This window comes from Anoplopoma fimbria, chromosome 7, assembly GCF_027596085.1.
Source record: "Anoplopoma fimbria isolate UVic2021 breed Golden Eagle Sablefish chromosome 7, Afim_UVic_2022, whole genome shotgun sequence".
NCBI lineage: Eukaryota > Metazoa > Chordata > Actinopteri > Perciformes > Anoplopomatidae > Anoplopoma > Anoplopoma fimbria.
This window is the reverse complement of record NC_072455.1, coordinates 19,983,449-20,002,650: the sequence shown is the minus strand read 5'-3', so window position 1 is coordinate 20,002,650 and position 19,202 is coordinate 19,983,449. Positions and strand designations below refer to the sequence as shown.

The window sequence follows — 19,202 nt, the reverse complement described above, 5'->3', positions numbered from 1 at the left end:
ATAATCCATTTGATATATTCATTATTGTAGTACATCAAATACTATCTGCACTGTGACACAGTTATTGTGCTCCTATTAAACACTAGAGTGTATAATTGTGATGTGTTTTCCACACACTGACATGTGCTCTACATCTGCACTGTTTACAGCTTTTCACAAACCACACCGTCAGCCTCGTGTCTTTGGAAAGGGCAAGCAGTGCAACCGACGTCACCATCTGAGAGCACGTTGAACGGTGCATGTTGAGGCCTTGCTGCAGCCGTAAATACGAGGCAAATGCGCAGCAGAAATAATCCCTTATTATGCTTTTTCTACTTTATTTATTTTCTACTTGGCTATATCTCAGAATAATTGTAGACTATGACTGGTTTCAAATACAGTTGGCTTGCCAGTTTCTTTTTTATTATTATTTCTAAACCTAAGATTTGAAAGTATCAAAAAAAAAACGTCCAGGTCACACAGTCTATGTGTGGGAATAATTTTCAGGGAATTATAAGAGGAAAATGGAAATAGGATTAAAAAAAAAATAAACAAAACAAATCTATACTCAAGTTCTGTCATTGAAAAACATCTCAACTAAAGATTCTCCAAGTTTTTCTAGAGTTTCCAACTGCATCTCACAATGTAATTGAGTTAGAAAAACTATAGATAAAGAAGAAAGTATTGAATATTGATAGTTAAAAAAAGATATATACAGTACCAGTCAAAAGTTTGGACACACCTTCTCATTCAACTACTTTGAAGAATCTAAAATATAAAACATATTCTGGTTTGTTGAGCATTTGTTTGTTTACCACATAATTCCATATGTGTTCCTTCATAGTTTGGATGTCTTCAATATTAATCTACAATGTAGAAAAAAATAAAAAAAAAATAAAGAAATACCATTGAATGAGAAGGTGTGTCCAAACTTTTGACTGGTACTGTATTTACTTCAGGTCAACTGTTTGTGAGCCTTTCGCCTTATCTTTGCTTAGAAAAAAATACAAAGTGGACCTTGAGTTGAACTTTTTTTTTTTACTTCATGGTCAAAAAAACAACTTTCATGATAACAGTAAAATAACACTACTGTTATTATTTACAATGATTATTATCATCATTATCAGCGGCAACAGCAGCATATTTAACTTATAATTTAAAAATGACTAGTGACTATTTAAAAAAGCTGTCATCAAGGTTGATTTTTGATAATTATACCTCAATTTCTCACTAGTTACAGAAAAACAACACATCTGCTGAAGGAAGACTACAGTAAAATGACTTTATTTACCAACTTTGTCACCTCCCAACACACAAAAAAAATAACATTTCGACAGTATTAGCCTTAATACGGCTCACCAAGTAGGCCACATTCTCATGTATGTTTGGATGGGACCTCAGGACCAGACACACTGCAACGTGATCACACAGCCCCGTGTGGCTAAGCCCCGCCCCTCAGCCAATCAGAACGCTGCGGGGCCGGGTGTGGGCGTGGTCTTAGACTCCTGCTGTCCAATCACGGCGGCTGATTTGATATTACTTGCCAGAGCAAGCACATGTGTCCCTGCGTGTAAACCAGAGTTTGGGGGGGCGAGCAAAAAAAAAGAAAAATTCTACAGCAAATGCAGATCAGCGAGCAAAGGCAGTCTCCCAGTTTGCTCCCAGAATTTGCACTCGTACGTGTTTGACTTTGAAGAGAAACCTCGTGGAGGAATATCATAGCTTTGGTCGTTTTTGAAGCACATCTTTAACAAAAAAAGAAAGAAAGAAAAGGTAAGCTGGTCGTGTTTTGCTTCTCACGTCAAATAGTCCCTCCTCAGCTGTCACTTCGATCTATGAGTGCAAAAACAGCTGATCAGATGATATGATATGTTTTTGCATTAAAGCTATGAAGAGTTATAACAATTCGAATGTGTGTGTGTGTGTGTGTGTGTGTGTGTGTGTGTGTGTGTGTGTGTGTGTGTGTGTATTCCCATCTAACCCATTAACACTCCCGTTTAACCCTTTAGGTGCTGCTGCATGTATAAAAAAAAAAAAAAAAAGGCACAGTCACGATAAGAAAGCGTTTATTATTAAGACCTTGCAATAATTCAATGCAACACTTTTCTGCGGATTGGACATGCATGCAGACATTTCACACAATGTAGTTTATACTAATGATGACGTTAGATATGTTCTGTTGTATACATTGTTGTGACTGGCCAATTAAATGAACCATGCATTGTCTTATTAGTGCTGCACAGTGACATTATTACACTGTTAATAGTAGTTTGGCAAGCTCATTTTGATCCATGGGGGTTACCACTACTTCAGATTTATTTTGTATTATTTTTGTTAAGATTTCTTCAACACACTATTTGGTGTAATTTGTTTTTAATTACACATAATTCACTTTTGATGCTTTGAATATGCACATCGTGTACTTGTTGAGGGCTGGTTTGTGCAAACCTGCATGCCTTTAGCAAATCAAATGATGCTCTGTGATTGACAACTGTTGTAAAGCATCCATGCCTGCGCATCACCTACGCATGCTGAATCTGCAGCATTCCTTTATGTCCTGCTTAAAACATGTAGTTATGGACAGGCCGTGGAAAACAGACCATCTGCACAGATTCAAGGCTCTTGCAGTTATCACACCCTATTTAGTGTTCAAAGCAGGTGCACAAAAACATCCCAAAAGTTTACAAAAGCATGTGCCAGACAGGGTTGTAAACAGAAGATTAATAACAAAGAAAACTCAAAGTAACCTTCCTTCAGCTAATGTTGACTCGTTGGTAAGTCACACAGAGAGAGTTGTGGGTTGGCACCTTTTTAAAAGAGGACCCTTTCAGCTTACGCATAAGCAAATCAAACTTGCCAGTTTTGCCATAAGTGAGCCTCATTTATTATGCACAAATGACAGAAGAGGGAAGATGGCAGATAGTGGTAGTGCTGGTGCAATCTGCATTTTGACCAGATGATCACACACATGTGGGGGACTGACTCCTCCCATGAGACAGGACAAGTAAACAGCTTATAGTTTCCAGCACTATGACACTTTAATATGAGGATGAATCACCGGCAGTACCTATTTTGGACTCTAATTAGAGTAGCAACACGATGTGTCTCCTGTTTTTGCTACAAGAACATTGTTTCTACCTTCATGAACTGAACTGAATTGCCTTAAAATGGTAAAAAAAAAAAAAACACCTTAAGGCTGAAAAGGACGGAGAGGGAAAGAGATTTGGGGAGAAGAGTTTGGTCCTCAATGTTGTCAGATGACTTTGAAACAATCAAACCACCAAACTTACCATAGGTTAACTGAAAATAGCCCACTGGTGACTCTTGAACATGCACAGGAGTGGTATACTTCCAGTTGTTCTCGTTATTGAGCCTCGTCTTAACATTTTTAAAACATTTCCCAGATCTGGTGGTGACTGTTTTCTCAATCAAGTTTTCAAAAAACACATATTTGTCGTCAGCTGTGCCGGGATTGCTCAACAAAGTTATGACAAATGTGGAGTTTTTGCTCAAAGGCTATATTATTTTAGAGTAGAAAAGATGGCTGAGTGTCTTTTTTTGTGTTTTTGAATCCAAGACAATGAAAAATTGCCATCTATTGCTAAGATAATATCTCAGTGAATGACATGATGAACTACTTACATGTTTGATACAGTGACTCAAAGAACTTTGCAAAATATTGTGCATGAAAGGCCTGGTCTGAGGGACAGAGCCTCCTCCCACTGCAGAGATTGTACCATGTTGTACCCACTGGGGTTTTTCTAAGGCATACAATAATCCTCTCCTTTAATGAGAGAGTAAGTATTTAGAGTAGTTGCATGGAATGAAGTTAAGTCAGGATTACATTTAATTAATTTGTCTTGTTAAAACATTTCAGTTCTCTAATTTATTCAAATGCATGGAAGGCATGATATATTTTTAATTAAACAGCAAAGGAAATCCAATATAGACATATTTTGTAATATTTGTGCATTTGTTTATAGTAATTTAATGACTTTGTGTATTGTAATTTAGTCGTACTACTTTAAAAAGTCATGTGGCCATTTTTTTCTTTTCTTTTTTTGTGCACCAAACTCGTGTCTTACCGTCTCATAAATGCATTTTCTGCACAGAGCTCATTCACTGGTCGTGAATCAGCTCCTGTTCAAAAGACGACTGGAGGCGGGGCCTGTCTGAGGCAGCACAGCCTCTGCAGGGCTGCGCTCTCTCATTGGTCAGGTCCCCGGACCAATCAGCAGCCGGCAAGGCTTGTGGAAAGCACCGCCGCGGACACGTGCTTTGTGTGCAGAGAAAAAAAAAAAAGCAAAGCTCACAGAGCGCCGTGTGCACTTTTGATACGGGTGCTGGGAAGGAAATAAAAAGACAGTATTTATCCGTTAACGCGATTGAATAAAATAAATGGCCGTTTCTCAATATGTGAACTTCTCTGTACTTGTGTCCTCCTGAACTTGTGAAACGTCATCTAGCGGCCCAAGTTCTGTTCCAATACACAAGTTCATCCAGCCAAGTACGGTCCAGATACCCGGATGTGTCCTAGCTCCGCCCATTATATCGGGGATGCATCGGAGGAGACTTGTGTGGACTTTGGACAGCCAAGTCTCCCAGAATGCATTTCACCAGCCAAGTCTCCCAGAATGCATTTCACCAGCAAACAAGAGACAACAATGGCGGAGACGGCTCACAACTGTCACTTATAACTGTCTAAATACTGCTGCTGTTGTGTAACGGAATTTAGTTTTAACATTTTTTTAAGCGAGAATGTAGTTGTTAAGACTTAAAATATGCGGTCAATTTATCAAGATAGAGCCTGTTTGAAAAAAGCGCCGACGGTTGTCGGAGATGAGAGGACCAGAGAGGAGACCGGGCGGTGGTGCTCATGCAGCCCGCTGACAGCAGCCTGATCTCGGCTAGGCCTCTCCAGATGTGCCGCTGGCTCCGGTGTCTCTGTGGTTGTGGTTGCAGATGTAACACAAAACATATACATATTAATATTTTAATATTTTCTAAATGAAAACGGAAAAAAAGGCAGGGTTGTGTTTTATATCATATTTCGTTTTATTGTCAATATATATGACTGAAGATAACCGGAGTAGGCGGGACCGACGAGCTGAGTTGGTGACGTCATCAAGTTCGCTGCTGTTCCAATTGCGTAATGACGTCATGACGTACTGCGTCCTCCCATCCTCGGGAGTTTGTACTCCCGAGTCGAACTATCCAAGTATGAACTTGCAAGTTTGCAAGTCCACACTTGACCATACTTGGTATTGAGAAACAATATAACAGTATTTATCCGTTAACGCGATTGAATAAAATAAATGTGTCTGTGTGATTGGAGCAGAACGGGGCGGAGAAGTTCACACATGTTCATGCACGGAGCTACGCCACACCTTCCTGCAGGATTCAAGGTGTTGGCATAGTCTGTAGTATGAAACAGTGACTGTGTATTCTGTGGCTGTTATTGATCTTGAATGCTAGGCCATCACACTGTTCATCAGAGTACATATGTCATAAAAAAGTGTCCTTTCATTAATAAGGGAAATACAATTCGTTGGAACTTTTCAGTATATTTGACATATATAAGGTACTATATAGAATTACAGTACAATATACACGGCATAATATCAAATCCAGTAACATTGACTGCAACTAGGCCTGCAACTTATGTTTGTTTTCATTGTCAATTAATCTGTTAATTATATTCTCACTTAAATGTAATTGTTTGGTATAGTAGTAGTAGTAGTGTTTTATTCAGCCATCACCCACAATACAATAAATATATCCTATATACAATCTTGTAATGACTATCCCACATTCCTATCAATTAAGCTACCCTCAAGAAAATACTATATAAGAAAGTAAAACATGCCATTATTTTCCACAGACCTAGATGACGTCTTGCTTGTTATTGCAGAAGTCGATAACCCCCAAATATTCCAATTACTATTCCTAAAGACCAGGAAACTAATTTATCACATTTATTGTAGAGCCTTTTAACGGTCAATCTACTAAGAGATTAAATGACTAATCATTAACAGTTTCAGATTATAAAACTAGCATGCATGTATTCCCCATTTATTATAGCATTACTGACTAAGCCCTTGTTGTGATTGTCCCTGGCATTGGATCAGTCAATTTCACATTGATTATTACGTTAAGTTAGTGTGTAGTTAGTGAGAAAGTCCTTTCATCTCCACTGTGTGAGATGGTTTCCAGCTCAACAGATACAGTCTTTACATCAGATCGACACTTGTTTTTCATTACCATCATAGTGAGCAGATAATGAATCACTGTTGTTTTGCTGACTAGCTCAAGTGAATGTTATTTTTAGTCAGCCACAAAACACTGTGTTTTCTCTTCCTGTAATGATTAATTAGATGTTGACAGTTCTACTTTAACCTGAAGTTATTACCAGGGTAATAAATATATAACAAGCAGAGTTGGGCTGCTACTAATGGTTATTTTGATTATAGACTAAACTAGCAATTCTTTTTTAGATTAATCTGTCAATGGTTAGTGTTAGTCTCACATTTTTCAGAAGTCTATGATTACATCTCAATTGTCCAAGTCCATAAAACCAAAGATATTTATCTTTTGAAAAAGGAAAATCCTCACAGTTGAGTTACTTGAAGTAGGGAATATTAGACATGTTTGCTTCAAAAGAAAGACTTATGCTTGTACATACGTTCAGAGAGATCGAAATCTTGTGAGTAAAAACGTTGAGTAAGAGTGACGCTGCATATTCTTTCCCACCCTAAGATAGACACAATCTTGCATAAACTGAGCTTTGTCTTACTGAGTGCATTTCCTGTGAATAATTTGAGCAGGTGGGAGGCATGGTGCTTTGTTACCTCACAACCCCTATGACGTGGGTTCAAAGCCGACCTATCTGGTTCAGGCATGGCAGCGCCGAGTTTGTATGGTCACCTCTTGACTACATGGGTTTCGTCCTTGTGCTCCTGGTTCCCTCCCCACAGTCCAAAAACATGTGTGTTAGGTCATCAGGAAGCACTAAATCGCCTGAAGGTGGGAGTTTGCGCTTCGAGTTTGTTTCTGTGATTGGTTGCATCAGCGGCAGAGGATATTGATTACATTTGGAGATGCACCCTCTAAACTATGGCCCCCAACAGTTTGCTTACCAAGCGGATGGGTGGACTTTGATGGCACATCCATGTATTCTAGCAGCCTGGACACAGTTACCAACCACCACCACCACCTCCACCAACCGCCCGTGGAAGTATGCATGGATGCCAGCCTGCCTCGACGCCCACTCACGCCCTGCTTGCATGTTACCAAATCATAATTGTTCCTTTCCACGCCAAATTCAGCCACAGAACACTGCCACTGTCATCTGCAGCACCCATCTGACCAAACACCATGCTAATTAGCTTTTTCATGGCTGATAAGAAGGCAGTTTAAATGCATTGTGGCAGCATCACATGAATTAGTTGAACTTCAGTTGTTCACCACTGCCCATTCCAAATTGTTACACTTTTTTTAGGTATCCCTGTGTAATCCGGTCAGCCATATTGGGTCAGTGCGTCAGGACAGGAGGCTGAAGTGCACCAAAAGCATCACTGCACACTTAAGGGAGGCAGGTAGAGGGGGGTTGTGGGGCAGCTAGGTGTATACAATGGAATGGATTGATGAACGAGGGCTGGCCTGTATCTTCTGTTTGCAGGGCTTAGAGGATTAAGGGGCGTTTCCTTTGCCCATGGAATAAATAGCGGTTAACTTGTACTTGCTTCGGTGGCGGCCGGATATATACTTAATTTGTAACAACCCTCTGATGAAGAGCTTCGTTAAATCCCCCTGGTGTTCTGTTAGAAGTGGACTAAGCTATGACGACTAACTGTGTGTCACCTGTAATTTTCGGCATTAGTGCATGTTCACCTGTTCTATGTTAAGCTGCATGCTTACGCACTTCCTAGGAGTAGGAGATTATTGCCAATCCGTGCTCTAGAATTGGGTTATTATTTATTCCTGATAGTCTGGGTAAAAGGCTAACAGCTGTGCGCTGCTACAACAACCGCAAACATTTCTGACAAACATTCAGTCTGAACCACAAGGCCGGCAAGGCATTTCATGGTCATATTTGAAGCTTCCTTAAAGGCCAACATGATAAACTGATGATAAGTGTTCCATTTTTGTCTTTCCATAGCTGTAGTCCTTGGGAGATACTAACAAGACCATGAAAAGCATTTTGTTATCCTGTAGCTAATATTTTTCCTTCTCTTTTTTTGTCCATCTCTCTCTTTTTCTGTCATCTCAGGTGTCCTTTAGCACCAAAAGCATCACATCTCTGAAGAGGCGAGAAGACCAGATACAGAAAGAAACAGTGATTTTTTTTTGTTGCTCTAACCAAGAGCTGTTTTTCTCACTCTCCCTCACAATCTCTCGTCTCCATCTGTTGGAGCACTTGTGCCAAGGCTTGTTGCATAAGCAGGGATTCATCTCTTGTCTTTGAGTGACACTAAAAACACTCAAAGAAGGGCTCACAGCCCAACGTTTTTGATTTTACTGCTTTTCTTGCAGAAAAAGCAATGAATTTCTCTCCTTAGTTCTTTTAACTACCAGCCAATAACCATGATTCACCTGTGTGTAAATAGTAGTCCCACCTAAAATTAAAGTTTCCCCTGTTTCCACCTTGGCTGACACCTTAATAAAGCTGTTCCAGCCTCATCCTATTCTAGTATGAGTTATGACGACTCTAAATCAATGCCCAGCAGCAGCACTCGGGGGCGAGTGGCAAGGGCCGAGGAGAAAGACAATGACCAGGAAGCCGAGTCAGAAGGGTTAAACTCTCTGAAAACCAGCAGCGGTCAGCCCAGTGCCAATGTTACCACCCAGGACCAGGAGAGTGGAAATGGAGGCGACTCCATGGGCGGCTCATCTCCCAGTGTGGGGTCAGGGTCCAGGGGCCGAAGGGGGCCCAACTCCGATGACATGGACGGGCTCTCCAGCGGGAACGACTCTGGGGAGAGGGAAAGTGAAGGCGGGATGGAGAGAGACAACGGGTCACATGGGCGCCAGTCCGTGCGCAGCTCCCACAGCTCGTCAAATGGCAAGGACTCTGGCATGATGCTGGAAAACACAGAGAGCAACAAGAGGTAAGAGAAGAAGAAGTTTAGAGACGGCAATTGCACATTTCTGGCATTCATCCTATGCTATGCCAACAGTACATGCATACACATCTGTTCATCCGAGTGTGAAATGGTCATTCACCGTTCAACTGTCCCATTCTTTCCTAGCTCCAACTCCCAGAGTCTCTCACCTCCCAGCAGCTCCCTGGCCTACAGCCTGCTGTCGACCAGCTCGGAGCACGACCCCCCGTCCACCTCTGGCTGCAGCAGCAACCAGTCGGCGAGGGTCCAGACCCAGAAAGATCTGATGAAGGCCATCAAGGAGCTGAAGCTCCGCCTGCCAACTGAGCGCAATGCCAAAGGCCACACCAGCACTCTGAACGCACTCAAATACGCCCTTCAGTGTGTCAAACAAGTCCGAGGTGAGGGGGTGTCTTTGTTTGTATCTTCTTATTAGTGGCAGTGCAGCTAAATCGGACCATTTACTCCAGTTAGACATTCATTTTAAGCCCCTACTTATTTCTTGAATAACTCTTCAGGCCTAAGGGCTTCTATTTTTCTGTGCGCATTATGTTCATAATGTTAATGTCACTTAACCTATATACACTCCCTGACTGATTTATGTTTACCGTTTCCAGCCAACAAGGAGTACTATCATCAGTGGAGCGTAGAGGAGTGTCATGGCTGCAGCCTGGACCTGTCTGCCTTCACAATTGAGGAGCTTGACAACATCACTTCAGAATACACTCTCAAAAACACTGTAGGTGTATACAGTTATTTCTGCTATTTGATCAAAGAAAAATTAATAAGTACCTCAAGCTGTCTTAGTTTTGGTCTTCGAGAAACGCTTCAGTATTTTACTGCTGCTGTAAGTGCATTATTTTGCATGTAGAAAAATGGGATTAACTATGAAATGGGGATCCATTAGATCTATATACACAAGTTTTGGCTCAAGCTCTTTTACAGTACACCTAATCAAAACCATCATCCTCTTCTCCCTCTTAGTGAATAAAAAAACTTTTTTTTTCCTATTTTCAGGACACTTTCTCCATGGGCGTGTCATTCTTGTCAGGAAAGATTGTGTACGTATCACCCCAAGGCTCGTCCCTGCTCCGCTGTAAGCCAGATCGTCTCCAAGGAACCATGTTTTCCGAGCTTCTGGCCCCGCAGGACGTCAGCACTTTCTATAGCGGCACGGCACCCTGCCGCCTGCCAAACTGGGCCTCGTGCATCGGGTCTGGTGAGTTTAGGCCAAGTACAATTCGAGAAAGGGTTAGGAAAAAGGGAGATTGTATTGAAGACAGTGTTTCATAGGCAGTGGAATATCGAGTCTGACTGTTTGTCCAACTCTGCTTCCTCTCAGCTTCCCCTCCAGTCGACTGCACTCAGGAGAAATCCATGTTCTGCCGAATCAGTGCCGACCAGGCGCAGGCTGGCGAGATGCGCTACTACCCCTTTCGCCTCACGCCCTACCAGCTCACCATCAGAGACTCGGACGATTCTGAGCCACAGCCCTGCTGCTTGCTCATCGCAGAGAGGGTCCACTCTGGATACGAAGGTATTTGTCATTTTTTTTATATTTGTATTTATGTTAGCGATGGGACACATGACACAAAGCTTCCTGGGCCTGAAACACAACAGAGGGTAGTTAGTAATTATGAGGGTTGAGCTTTGAAAAGTCAGATGCAAACAGTAGAAGATGCAATGGAGAAAGAGACTGAAAATAGTGCCTCTTTTCTTTTAATTGAAATAGAGAATCGAGATTCCAACTCCCAAAAAGTCCAAGATTTATTTATAATCTGGTCTGTGAGGTAAAGATGGAATAAACGCAATTGATGAAGCCAGTGCTAATATATATAGAACTCCTCACTGTGTTTTTTATCGTGGCTGCGTAGCATTGATAAAGTTATGTCAGAGTAACCCAGGCATCACAACTACAGCATGTTTTTGATAAATGAGAGTCTGGGTTATCTTTTTATGTTTCAACAAAAAAACAAAACAGATTTAAAGCTTTTGAGTATCAAGATAAGATAGATATGAAAGAACAATGTGTTGTTTCTTTCAATAGAGCAGCTCGACACATGATTATAAACTCTTCATATCATTTAAAACAATATGTGTGGGGGAGGAGAAGAAAGGGACAGGAGGCGTCGCACTGATTTGCTTTTGGATACCATGTTCCTCTGAATATGAATTGTATCATAGACGTCCAAATGATTGGACAGATTAAAGAATTGCAAATAAACCATTATCATATATACAGCCCATTTGAACTCATTAGTCAGTCTGTCCTCAAAACGAGCCTTTAATCTGTTGTATCTGTGTCCTCTGTGGCCCTCAGCTCCTCGTATCCCTGCAGACAAGAGGATCTTCACCACCAGTCACACCCCCAGCTGCCTCTTCCAGGAAGTTGATGAGAGGTCAGTTTTAACTCTCTATGGCCCATTATCCGTTTGCTGCTCAAGGAGAGAAAAAACCATAATATTCCTGTCTAACAAATCTGTGTAAATATATATGTATTGTGTTTGCAGGGCTGTACCATTGTTGGGCTACCTGCCTCAGGACTTGGTGGGAACCCCTACCCTCCTCATCATCCACCCTGAAGACAGGCCCATAATGGTGGCTATACATGAGAAGAGTGAGTACATCTAGCACTGAACATACGGGAACTGCTGCTCACATGTCATATAGTGGAAAATAAGCTTTTTTACTGGGTTGACTTCTACAGTTAGTGCAACAAAATGTAAATACACAATCGGGTCAGAACTCTCTTTATCCCGTCTCACATTCTCATACTATGTCTACGCTGTTGTCTCTCTTCAGTCTTTCAGTTTGCTGGGCAGCCGTTTGACTACGCACCCTTGAGGATGTGCGCCCGCAACGGGGAATATCTGACCATCGACACCAGCTGGTCTTCTTTTGTCAATCCCTGGAGCCGGAAGGTGGCCTTCATCGTAGGGCGCCACAAAGTCAGAACGTAAGAACACTTTGTTACTCACAGAAAAACACTGAGAGGAAATGTAGTGATTGCAACAATTCCAGAGATGGTCTGAGCACATGTACAGTTTGAATTTAAAAGCTGAGGGGTATGCACTGTCTCTCTCCCCTGCTACGTGCTGCTCTAACGCCATTCCCCGTCTCTAGGAGCCCTCTGAACGAAGACGTGTTCACGACGCCGCATGGCTGCGAGACTCGGGCCACCACGCCCGACGTCGTCCAGCTGAGCGAGCAGATCCACCGGCTCCTGGTGCAGCCGGTGCACAGCGGCAGCTCCCAGGGCTACAGCTCACTCGGGTCCAGTGGCTCCCGAGGCTCCCGGCGTTCACACCAACAGCGCCTCAGTGCCTCAGGCGCATCTTCCAGCGACAGCAACGGTCCCGCCATGGGCAAAGTCGCTGTCGCAGTCGCTTCACACAAACCTGTAAGTCTGAGCAACCAGTTGTTTTAAGTCTACTGTTTAGTCTCAACCTGTGTTGTTATGTAGGCAAACTCAACACATAACAGGATACAGTAAGAAGATTTGTAGATAAACATAGCAGCCAGTAAAAAAAGCTGCTATATATTAAAATATTGTTTTAACAGCCATGTCCTGCCATTTCTGGTTTAACGAGTTTGATGCTGTCATTTTTTCCAGATGACTTTCCAGCAGATCTGTAAAGATGTCCACATGGTCAAGACTAATGGACAGCAGGTTTTTATCGAGTCCCGTAACCGTCCGATGCCCAGAAAAAACACAAGCACAGGTAAAATAAAAAGACACTAATATAGTATAGTTTTATGTTGAGTTAGAAGATAAATATTCATCTCTGGTAAGAAAGAGTTGTTTTCTTAACTAGTTATGTCAAAACGAATGAGAACTGGGCTTATAAATAATAATTAATTTCCTGTTTCCTCTCTTTTCTTCATCCAGGCACAACAAGCATCAGAGCAATCAGCAGTGACCCAATCAGAAGTTTGATAGCTGACATGGCGAAACCACCCAAAGCTTTGGTCCCTGCTCCGATTATACCAAAGGAGTCCCCTGCTGGCTACTCCTACCAGCAGATCAACTGTCTGGACAGCATCATAAGGTGTGTGTGAGAGCCGAAAGCTATTCTATCGTAACATTTCTAGGGGGATTATTACTTCACTCATCCATCCATTCTCTGACTCTACACAGGTACTTGGACAGCTGTAACATTCCCAACACTGTTAAAAGGAAGCGTGGCTCCTACACCACCTCCTCCACGTCCGATGAGGACAAACAGGAGGCCAGCAACAACACAGGTACTTTTTTGATAAATAAGCTGGTTTGGTTCTTTTTCTCTAGGTAATTAGTTTGGTGTTTCTCTGAAGTTTGCCTTACATATATATCTCTGATCCACTTATTTAAGTTTCCCATTTTCTTTTTTTGGTCGGTGTGTATTTACCAACAAAAATACTGATAGAAACATCTTATTCTTGTTGTTGAATATGGATTTTTTTTTTTTATGCTGCATGCTTGATTTGTGTCGTGCCGACTTCCTGGATTACCAATAAGCATGCCTGTTCATGTGTCTGTTTGTGTTTGTCTGGACTGGACGCAATTATTGACAGAAACTTGTTGGGCTTGTTTTCTCTGCAGGTGGTTCAGTTAACCTTGTAAGTGAACCACCTCCTCTGCCTCCCCTGACCATGGCCACAAAGGCAGAGAGTGTAGCCTCAGTCACGTCGCAGTGTAGCTTCAGCAGCACCATCGTGCATGTGGGAGACAAGAAGCCTCCTGAGTCAGGTGGGAATCCGCAACACTCACACTCTCTGAACCCATGAGTTTGTTACTCAGCAGGTTGTTTCTTTGAAAAAAGACAAGGCACGGGGTCATTGCATGTCTTCAATTTCATTTAAAGGCCTTTCATATAACTGAGGTTTGTATTTAAGATCTTTTTTTTTCTTTGGGGCCCTACTTTTTTTTTTTTTTTTTTTTACGTTGATGACCATCACCATACTTTGATACATTTTTTCTTATTTTTTTCCTTCTTTGCTTGTTTTGCAAATAAGCTGACCAAAAAGTGTTTTTATTACTTTCAAAGTCTTAAGAATTATTTTGCAGAACCCTGTAGCTGCATGATAAAACTGCAGATTGCAGGTAATCTGTTTAATGCCTTTTCTTTCTCATCTTGGATCTTCCTGGGAGTCTTCTCTTCTGGATTTCTATGGTCGCTTCTTTTGCAGTTTTCTTTTAACACTTTACCCCAAAATGTGCTGTCTTTTTTTTGTCCTTTTATAAAATGAGACTATGTAACTTTTGTGTTAATTACAAATATGTAATCTAACAGTAGCACATGTTTGTATTGAATTTAGCAAGAGTGCATTTTTTTGTAATTAACTTTTCATTTGTCAGAAGGAGAATGTGCCATTTCTTCTTCCAACAGTCACACAGTCCCACTTCACTGCTTTAACAGACCTTTATGCTTTTTCCTCTATCACAGACATCATCATGGAGGAGGCTCCTACTGCTCCTACAACCACACCAACTCCTGCCACAGCAGCACCTCCCGCTAACACGGCAATCGCCTTCCCTCCTCTACCTTCCCCTCCTCCTCAAACCGCTCAGCCGGAGAGGGACAGCCGGAGAAGTGGAAGTGTGGGAGGTGGAGGTGGCCGCATGGGTCTCACAAAGGAGGTGCTGTCCGCCCACACCCAGCAGGAGGAGCAGGCATTCCTTGACCGCTTTAAGGACCTCAGCAAGCTGCGTGTTTTCGATCAGGCGGCGTCTTCGACCCTGCGCTGTCAGACCCCAGCTGCCAACCCCCTGTCACGAGGTAGGAGAACACTGCACTCACTGTCATGTATATTCATTACATATTGAAACATGTTACCAGTCGATTGTTAAAACAGCAGACATTTTGCTTAATTCAGTGTCTCCTTCTCTTTCCCAGGAGCGCGTTGTTCTCGGGATTACCCCGCCGCGGGAAGCAGCACCAGTCACAGACGTGGTCGTGGCGGTAAGAGACTCAAGCACCAGGAGTCATCTGACCAGCACAGCTCTCTGGGGCTGAGCGGGAGCCGGCTCGACCCCAGGACCAGCGCAGCCCCCATGCCCCTGAACATCCCCATCGGACCCCGACAAACTCGTCCTCTTGGCCGTCTGTAGGCTCTCAGGCCAGCATTCCCGCCGCCCCATTCGCTCCTGGAATGCTTCCAATCTACCCAGTTTACCCACCGATCGCCCAGCCCATATCTGTCCAAGATCCATCGCGTTTCCCCCCTACGCAGCTGGTACCTCCCATGATGGCCCTCGTTCTTCCCAACTACATGTTCCCCCAGATGGGAGCGGCCATCTCTCAGCCAGGCCCCGTCCCAGTCCCAGTCCCAGTCCCCGGACACTTCTTCAATCCCAACTTCCCATACCCCGCCGCAGCCCAAGGAGCCATCCCCACTGTTATTTCAAACCCCTTACCGATTCCGACCACCTGCGCACCGTCTCGCAGCAGCACCCCGCAGTCCTACACCCAGACACAGTCCTACACCCAGACACAGTCCTACACCCAGACGCCTGCTGACCGTGAGGGAGCAGAGTCCCCCCTCTTCCAGTCCAGATGCTCCTCACCTCTTAACCTTCTGCAGCTGGAGGAATCACCAATCAACCGCTTAGAGGTCGCCACAGCCCTGGTAGCAACACAGCAAGCCACGCCTTCTGTGCAGGGCAATGCAGCCGGCGGACAAAGCTCAGCCAATCAGAGGAGCTCTGATGATACCTCCAAGGAGAACGAGAACGTAAGTACACAGACGTTCAGGATAGGATGTTAAGCTTTGAAAACCATTTATAAGGCGTTTAAAACTTTATCCTAACATTTCATTTTTCCCACATTAGGGTGAAGCTAATGAGTCCAACAACGATGCCATGTCCACCTCCAGCGACCTGCTGGATATGTTGCTACAGGAAGACGCCCGCTCAGGCACCGGCTCAGCCGCCTCCGGTTCAGGGTCGTCAGGGACGAGGTCCTCTGGTTCAGGCTCCGGCTCAAACGGCTGCAGCTCCTTTGGCACCAGCGGCATGAGTAAGTAGTCAATTTTTACCATCCAAGAATTTAAATCACATCCAAATTTCCATCTCCAAGGAGTTATGGGTCACCCGGACACTGACTCAGTGACACACCAAGAGTCACAATGCCTCCTTTACAGATAATTGATGTGAGAATGCAATTTTCCGAGAGATGTCTCAGACAGATATTCTTGTATTTCGAAACATTTCCTTAATAGAAAATGAAATATAATGCACATTATTCTTGTGCTACTTTTATTTGTTGTTGTTCTCCCAATTAATTCTCAACTTTCACTTCCTTGTCCTTCCAGGCAGCAGCCAGGGCAGCCACACCAGCAAGTACTTTGGTAGTATCGACTCATCGGAGAACGATCATCTCCGCAAACAGCCAGCAGGGGGCAGCAGTAGTGCTGGAGGAGATGGTGGTGAGGAGCAGTTCATCAAGTGTGTCCTGCAGGACCCCATCTGGCTTCTGATGGCCAACACGGACGAAAAGGTCATGATGACCTATCAGCTGCCCGTCAGGTACGACGAAAAATTAAACTACACAACACAGCAGCCTACCCAGTTTGGTTTCAGACTTGCTGGAAGTCTATAGACTAAATGTTAGACTTTCAGTGACCCTTTTTTCCCCTCTGTACCCGTACAACAGAGACATGGAGACTGTGCTGCGAGAAGACCGCGAGGCCTTGAGGAGCATGCAGAAACACCAGCCACGCTTCAGCGAGGACCAGAAGAGGGAGCTGAGCCAGGTTCACCCCTGGATCCGCACAGGTCGCCTGCCCCGAGCCATCAACATCTCTGTAAGTACACTCACCCCTGGGCTCTGAATGGTTCCATTTATCAAATATTTTTTAGACACATTAAGTAGCAACACATAGAGGTGGAAGGAAATAATGTGTTTGCTTCTGGTTTCTTTCAGGGCTGTACTGGCTGCAAGTCTCCGCCCTCCGTGCCTCCCGCTGCTCCGTTCGATGTGGAGATCCACGAGATGGAGCTGTGCAGTGTGCTGAAAGCTCCAGAGGAGAGCGCCAGAGAGCGCAAGACAAATCTGACAGAGACGGCCATGGATGAAGCTCACCCAGAGGAGGAAGAAGATGAAGAAGAGAAGGACATGACAGCGGAGGAGCAGCAAGTGACCTCAGAGGATGTGAAAGAAAAGTCTGACATGACTCATTGAGCAGATGGCCAAAGATTAAGAACACTATCACGACGTTTCTTTGCTGATGAGCAGAAAACGTGCACCTTCCAGCACTTCCTGTGCCCAAAACATTTTACACATAGTGTATAAATTGGTAAAACGGGATTTGCTGGGACCAAAAAGGTGCATATTGATCGAGACAACTTCCATATGTTGTTTGACAGGTCAGGCAGGACACTTGGCCCGGCTCATTCATCACGAAGTCTGACTTCGATGACAGCACACCAGGCATGTTGTATGACTGCATACTAAGGAGCACTTAACTTTCCTTTTTCTTGTAGTTCTTGGCATATTTATTGAAGTTGTAAGATAATCAGAGAGGACTAAGGTGAATGTGTTCGATAAAGGCGCCTTGAAGTAAAGATGGATGTGTACTTCACCACAGTGTCCTCCATCACGTTTTCCCTCCTGTTTAGGGTTCAGCTCACGAAAGGAAGGAAAAGAAGGGAGTTCATCTGTGACTCCTCTTCTTGTTGAATGTTTCCCAGGATGTCTGGGATCCTGCTCCCAGTCACATCCTGTTTTCTCTCTCATGTAAAAATGTTTGCCCCATTTAAAGAAGAAGCAACTGTCACCTTATAGACGAAATGTACAGTGGATACCAGGTTATTTTGTAAACAATGTGTATATTTTTATACTTTCATCCTGCTCAAATAGAGAGAGGATATATGCCCAAAAGAGTGTCTACAGTAAAACTGTAGAAATAGTGTCCGCAATGAAAGAAAACATATAAAACAAGTAGCTCTTTAAAAACGGAGATGTTGTATCTCTGGACACGGCAATCTAATTGCTTTACTAGAGAGATGTACAGTAAATCGTGGGGCAGCGTGGCAATCGCCGGGAGAATGATGTGGACTCAAAGGGATTCTTCCTTGGCGGGGCATTAGTTTGTGCTCTGATGTTGTCTCCCCACAGGGTGAAATGACCAATGATTCTCTCACAAAAATCACAGACGGTATTTCCCAAACTGCCAGCACCCTAAGGAGTGCTTGTGTTGCCAGATCTTGCTCACATTGGTGGGTGGCTTTGGAAAGAGGAGGAAGTAACTCTCTAAAAATGTTTGAAGAATGTTTTGTTTACTATCTTTCTTCCTCTCTGTCCCTCTCTCTCTCTCTCTTCCTCTCTGTGGCACTGTTCTGGTCATGTGATATCCTTTGCTTTAGAGCATCAGTGGTGTCTGCAACAGTTTCTAAATATTTTTGTGAAAATTCTTTGTACAAAAAAAAAAATCACAAATAAAATGACTTAAATCATTTAAATGTGAATTCTGATCCTTTTTTTTTACCCCCCTCAGCAGTACGTTTTATGATTACATCTCTGTGCAGTCTATTTTTGACGGTGGGTGATTTGCTATTTTGCAGTTGGCCTGTAAACTGGAAAGAATTGTCCGGAATGAACTGGAAGCAGAGAGCCGATCGGGGCAGCTGCTTTTCTTACCGAACCACAGTCTCCTTCTATTCAGCTGTGGTTTCCACCCAGAGCGGTCACTGCAGCTTAAAAAAGACAAAAGGCAGGCCCAAACAAGAGGCTGACTTCATTGCACAGTATCATGATAACAATGAAGACAATAGTTGTAATGTATGTGGGTCATTTTGGGAAAGAGCTGATGTTAATAAATTGGTTTATTTAAAGTCACATTATAGTATAAAAAACAACTTTTTTTTACAATAATGATGGGTGTTACGCTGCCAAAACAAAATACATTTTGCATGTAGAATTGCACATATTTTAAGTCTTCCAACTGCGAGTTCTGTTTCATTCTTTCCTGCATTTAAACTTAACTTTTCACCATCTACTTACTTTCGCCCACCATGAAATTCGTGGAAAGGAATTCAATCCAACAGTAACCTTCACTTGCAGTGCAAATTATGCGTGTGTGTGAGTCTACAGTCATGCTTGAAGTTCTGGGAGGCAGCGCTTAGGCTGTGCTAAATGCTAA

The 19,202-nt window shown here is 43.3% G+C and overlaps 1 protein-coding gene across 1 annotated transcript; it reads left to right on the top strand.

Annotated features, from left to right (window-relative positions):
• Positions 1–1,590: 1,590 nt before the first annotated feature.
• Positions 1,591–18,502, top strand: per1b (period circadian clock 1b). The gene is given in 21 exon segments (XM_054600883.1): positions 1,591–1,752; positions 8,249–9,086; positions 9,228–9,481; positions 9,698–9,819; positions 10,098–10,299; positions 10,423–10,617; positions 11,401–11,479; positions 11,591–11,697; positions 11,883–12,036; positions 12,204–12,480; positions 12,694–12,802; positions 12,970–13,129; positions 13,219–13,325; positions 13,663–13,809; positions 14,507–14,839; positions 14,957–15,136; positions 15,139–15,794; positions 15,892–16,078; positions 16,374–16,587; positions 16,715–16,865; positions 16,985–18,502. Coding segments are annotated over 20 exon segments (4,308 nt in total). The 5' UTR covers positions 1,591–1,752; positions 8,249–8,670; the 3' UTR covers positions 17,243–18,502.
• The last annotated feature ends 700 nt before the right edge of the window (positions 18,503–19,202 follow it).